The following is a 6,024-nucleotide window of genomic DNA, read 5'->3' on the forward strand; positions in this document are numbered from 1 at the left end:
CCCTGTGGGAGACTGTAAGGGGGATTCTTTGCTCAGGGACTGGGAAAGGCTGGCCTGCCTTGAGAGTTGGGAAGACTACGGAAGCCAGTGAGTCCATGGGGCTGGAAAGAATCGATAAGTCTGTTGGGAGCAAGCAGAGGAACTGCTGACAAGAGAGCCAGGTGGCTTGGTATGTTTTCATTTATGTGTGCTGAATGAAGTTAAACCCCTGCGTGGGATTCCTGGATGGACTGTTTTGTTTTCCCTTTAATAAACATGGGCTACCAGGCCCTTTACTAGAAATGTCTGCCTGACGTGGACTCACTGCACAAAAAAAATGCATCTAACACCCCAATGTCTCCAAAAACAAAGCAAAACACCCCAATGCCACAATATATATATATATATATATATATATATATATGTGTGTGATCAAATATCACCAAAAGAAAGCTCTATTTGTGGGAAAAAAAGGAAACATTTAGGGCAGTGATGGCGAACCTTGGCACCCCAGATGTTTTGGAACTACATTTCCCATGATGCTCATGCACTCTGCAGTGTAGCTGAGGATCATGGGAAATGTAGTTCCAAAACATCTGGGGTGCCAAGGTTCGCCATCACTGACTTAGGGTATAGTAATAAGATACAGGCCCATATACTAGGTAGTGCAAAACATTCTCTTGTAAAGACTCCTGGTAGGGAGCTTTTACTTTTAGGGGAAGCTGCAACCGACTCTGTGCGACCTAAGTGCGGCTTTTGATTAAAAAAAAAAGAAACTAAAAATGCCTATGTTTAATGTATTATATTCAAAAATGTTCCTCTGTTTGTTAAAGCGGGTCAGTGACTGTTGATGGTGAGTGTGGCTTCACCTATAGTAACCCCAGTTTGTTTAATGCAATCACCCCTACTGGTACTCGGTTGCCCCAGGGCTTTATACACAAAGCTATAGTCTCTATTTGGTCTCTTGTGCTGCTTGCCTAAAGACAGAGGTACTTGTGGTCTTCAGGGGTATCAGTATTAGACTGTTGCAAAACAAGTGAGTAACCAGTACCGAACTCCAGAGGCAGTTATTGATCAGGGCAGGCAACAGCTGACAAGCGTAATCCAGGGTCAGGCAGAAATCAAGGAACGTGGCATATGATAAGTGTAAATCATGGCCAGGCAGAGGTCAAGGCAGGCGGCAGACGATAATCATAATACAGGATCAGGCAGAGGTTGGGGTAGGCAACAGGCAACAAGCATAATCCAGGGCCAGGACAGACAGCAGACAATAAGCAGAATCCAGGGTAAGGCAGAGATCATGGCATGTAGCCAGCAATGCACATAATCTAGGCTCAGGACTGACAGCAGAAAATAAGCAGAATCCAGGGTAAGGAACAGACCATGACAGGCAGCAAACAATGAGTGTAATCTAGGGTTAGATAGAGGATAGGGCTGGCAGCAGATCATAAGCCTAATACAGGATCAGGCAGAGGTTGGGGCAGGCAGCAGACAACAAGCATAATCCAGGGGCAGAACAGACAGCAGACAATAAGCAGAATCCAGGGTAAGGCAGAGATCATGGCATGCAGCCAGCAATGAGCATAATCTAGGGGCAGAGGTTAGGGCAGATAGTAAATAATTACAGGATCAGCCAGAGCTCAGGGCAGGCAGCAGACAACAAACATAATCCAGGGTCAGGCAGAGGTCAGGACAGGCTAACCATTATCAAAATAAAAGATTACAGTGTTATGTACGGTACCATTGTAGATAGAACTATTACAAACCCAGAGCCCATTAAAGTGGAAGTAAACCCATGGATTTAAACAGTTAAAAAAAAAAGGCATGCCGGGAATGCTAACTGCACATTGGCTGTGCGATAGGCGAGTTTACTTCCACTTTAATTGTGGCATTCATTTAAATGACTAAATGACTATAATGTCACCAATCAACGGGTGCAAAGGAGGCTAGGGAGATGGATCCTTCTTAGCGAGAAGGGTACAGGCTGAAGGGAGTGCTGCTACTTGTCAACAGGAATGGAGGAGACATTCCAACCAGAGCAGGCAAAGGGGCTGAGAGAGCATCAGAGTTGGTTCCCCTAGGAACTATGGAGACAGGCAGTGCAGGAACGTGCAGGATGTTCAAACCTGAAAAATGACTTGGAATGGAAGGTGGAATAACATGCTGAGGTGGGTAAACAACATTGGGAATATTCTATACAGTTTTGTGTTTCTATGTACATGGGAGATGTAACCAAACGTGAAAGATTTCAATGGTAAGACCGTTGTATTCATTAAAAAAAAAATAGAATTTATGTTATCATTAAAGATTGCACATGCTGATCATTTAAAGAAAAAAAAAAAACAGAAAGGAAAGAAATATATATTTTTTAGACAGTCTAATCTGTTTTATTTTATCACAAAGATTGTGCAAGTGATACGGTGACACCACAACTGAAGAGAAGGAGTTCATCACCCGACTTTGAGTAGTTCAACGTTGAAAATTCTCAGGCAAAGTTAGAGCTGAAGGTCGTCAGTATTGCGAGTTGAAATTTGGATTGGAAACTGTCCTTACTATGAGCTGCATCTTCCGCTAAGGTGATACAATCAATCGGTGAAGAGAATGAATGAGGGAACCGATTTTCATTGCACAACTCTTTTGTCCTCCCGTTAATGGAAGCCACTATAATGGGTTTTTGTCTTAGGACAGCTTTGGAACTAAAATGCATTCAATTTGATTGACATCAGTCTGCTTTTAACCTTTTACATCAATTTGTTACTATGTTACTAGAGGTAACGTCAATGTAGGCCATAATTCTTATTATTTTACTCATACTTTGTTATAGTTTTATTTAAATACTCTTCTTTTATTCAACTTTCAGATATGCTCTATATTTTATATCATGTTTGTGCCTTCAGCCACCCCAATGCTAAGAGGATCATACATAAGTGATGAAAAATGTCCTGAATTATCACTGTTTATGTGCAAACGTAGGCTTTTTTGTGTTACCCTTGTTTTGGACCCGGACTAGAAAAGCCCGGTATCTTGTTTCTGTCCTCCTGGCCAAATTAATCCTTAATATAAAGTGTGCACACTTGAAGTCAAACACTGACACACACGTAGTTCAGTATTCAGATACGTCTTCTTTTTTATTTCCTGGACCCCGGCTAATATACAGTGAGCCGGATATCTCACTATCAAATCAAGAATTAGATAAAAGACAGCGTGTACAAACCACAAATTATACATATTCATTATTGTGATGAAGGTTAAGCTTTTTAGCTGGGTCATGACTTAAAAAAGGTAAAGCAAGCTACGACAGCTAAAATAGAGTCTTGTTCCCAGCCCCCCTTCTCCTTGGGTGTACTGACGAGGTGGCCGAGAACAGGCGCAATTCTTCTCTTTGACGTTGCTCTCTTTCTTTTAACTCTTGCAGTTTCACATGAAGGGAGAAGCTGGGAGACATCTTAATTATGATTAAATGTGTATGATTAAGGTTGATAACTGATAATGAAAGATAAGCACTTATATCTATAAGAGTACCAGAAATAGGCATTTCACTTATAACACTCATGATCACATCCATTACACCCTTTTGTAGCCCCTGATGAAGCGGGACCGTCTGAACCTCCACATGCCTGATGAAGGGGCTCTGCACGGCTCCAAAACTTTGCACTATCCTTGTGTTGTGATCATGCAATAAATCACCGCTATGGACGCTATTTGTGTCGTTCCATGGTGTGCTGGCAAATATCTTCCCCACCACTTCTGAACCTCCAGACACGCGTTTGATTTTTAAATTACTTAACCCTAAGTAGAATCGATGTTTGAACTTCACTTTGGCATGTCCATCACCAAGTTCTAGTCTACATGAGACACGCTGTCATTTTTGGATGTTACTCTTCAAAAGAGTTGCCTTAAAGGGAAACTGATTCAGCTTGACCAGAACAGAAGCTTCGAAAAATATCCAGCACCCCATAACTCAGACCTACACCTTTATTTGTGATCACTGTTTTTTTTTTTTTTTTTTTAGCACTGGGCCGATGATGGTGAATCAATCAGAAGTAAAGGAGATCATTCTAATTGGATTTCCTGGACTTAAAGCAGAATTCTATGCTCCGGTGTCCCTTGTAATGCTTCTTATCTACATTGCATCTTTGTCTGCCAATGGTACTGTTATTAGTCTGGTCATCATGAAGAAACATTTACATAAACCCATGTACATCATCATAGCTAACCTTTCATGTTCTCACCTCCTTTATGACACCGTAACATTACCAAAAATCATTGCCAAGTATTGGTTTGGAACCACCACGACTTTTCCAGAATGCCTTCTTCAAATGTTCCTCATCCACACCCTGGGCCCCACTGACTCCTACACCTTCATGCTGATGGCTATTGACCGATTCTTTGCCATCTGCAAGCCACTGCGGTACTCCTCAATCTTCACCAGCAGGGTGGTCGCCATGTCTTGTGGCGCCTGCTGGGTTGCAGCAATCAGTACTGCTTTAACAGCCCTGGTGATGAACTCGCAGGCACCTCCTTGTGGTTATAACAAAATCGACACTATAATGTGCACCAACATAGCAGTCACTGCACTGGCTTGCCAAGATGTCTCCATCATCAAGAAGACAACGTTTGTCTTTTCCATGTTTATACAATTTGTGCCGTTAAGTTTCATCCTGCTGTCGTATATCACCATCATTAATGTTATCCGTTTGTCGGCCAGCAATGGGACCTGGAAGAAGGCTTTTTACACCTGTGCTACACATCTCTTTGCAATGACTGCACATTACGCCCCACGACTGTTCGTGTTCTTGGCCAATGAATTCAGACTGGTTTTTAATGCAGACTTAAGCGTGTTTGTCCTTTGTGTATACTCCTATGTACCACATATATGCAATCCTATTATATACTTTTTTAGAAACAAGGACATAAAACAGACATTTATGAGATCTGTAATAGGATTTATGGGTTTTAAAGTGAAGAAACATGTCATGATTAACACAATTAATGAATAAACAACATGATACATTCATAATCAATAAATCTGGGAATTGGGAATCCTTGTCATTTATAAATAAGTATAACATTTCAGTGGAGTGGAGCTCATGCACTTGGTGATCTTGGTGACAGCTTTCCGGTTGGTGATCTGGTTGGTGATCTCAAGACTGGCTGTCCTCCTTTGCATGACATATGTAGGGCTTAAGCCCAGATCCCAGATAACCTTATCCTACTACCCGGGCCCGGCCCCTATAAACAAAAGACTCGACAAGGTGTGGAGTAAATGGCCAGTCGGCCTTTTATTAATAAAATATAAAGTTTTAATAAATAACTCTTTTAACTTTTTTAACCGTCACTTCAAACTCCTTTTAACTGGGTCATTACTAGGAGAAACCACAAACCACTGGTCACTGTGACAACTAACTTGAACTTTGAACTCTTGCCTCCAGTCGAAAAAAAAACCTGACTCGGAGGCGGTACCCAACCTGTCATCAGTGACCTACCCTTTTAACCCTTCCAGGTTAAACCCCTCTTATTCCGGAAGTACACTAACCACTCCCATCCAATGGATGGGTACTACATGTTCCATACATGTACTTATCCTTAGATAAATTGGGGACAATGGAGGCTCCAATATGTCTGTGAGGACAAAAGCTGGGCCTAATGAGCGGGAAGCAGGGGCGGACTGACCATTGGGCCACTCGGGCACTGCCCGAGGGCCCCATGCCACTAGGGGGCCCCATCAGGGTTGCCAGCCTCAGTAAAACCAGGGACAGTTGGTCTAAAAATCCTGAGATTATAGTTGCCCCACCTCTCCAGAACCTTCTCAGCCAATAGAAACATGTCTGTGTATACTGTGTGATTGTATACTGTGTGTGTGTGTTTGTGTCTACTGTGTGGCCCCATAGTCTCTGATTGCCTGGGGGCCCCATAATCTCCTATTGCCCGGGGCCCCATGAGTTGTCAGTCCGCCCCTGGCGGGAAGGGCGTCCGAGATCGAATCACAAGATGTGAACCCAGTCGGAGCAGTTGCAATTCATGGGCAAACACTGCCCCCCAGAG

General features: G+C 42.7%; 1 protein-coding gene across 1 annotated transcript; it reads left to right on the top strand.

The window, feature by feature from the left end:
* The first annotated feature begins 4,004 nt into the window (after positions 1-4,004).
* LOC143926831 (olfactory receptor 2AT4-like) lies at positions 4,005-5,223 on the top strand. Its single transcript, XM_077450870.1, has one exon. The coding sequence runs from the start codon at positions 4,005-4,007 to the stop codon at positions 4,977-4,979; it is 975 nt and encodes a 324-aa protein (XP_077306996.1). The 3' UTR covers positions 4,980-5,223.
* Positions 5,224-6,024: the final 801 nt, after the last annotated feature.

The sequence above is a fragment of the Lithobates pipiens genome, unplaced genomic scaffold (assembly GCF_037356315.1).
Source record: "Lithobates pipiens isolate NorthernLeopardFrog02 unplaced genomic scaffold, aLitPip1_a1.2 Scaffold_23, whole genome shotgun sequence".
Lineage (NCBI taxonomy): Eukaryota > Metazoa > Chordata > Amphibia > Anura > Ranidae > Lithobates > Lithobates pipiens.

Bases quoted from the DNA above. Each gene is read 5' to 3' on its own strand.
- LOC143926831 (XM_077450870.1), top strand. From the start codon at position 4,005: ATGGTGAATCAATCAGAAGTAAAGGAGATCATTCTAATTGGATTTCCT.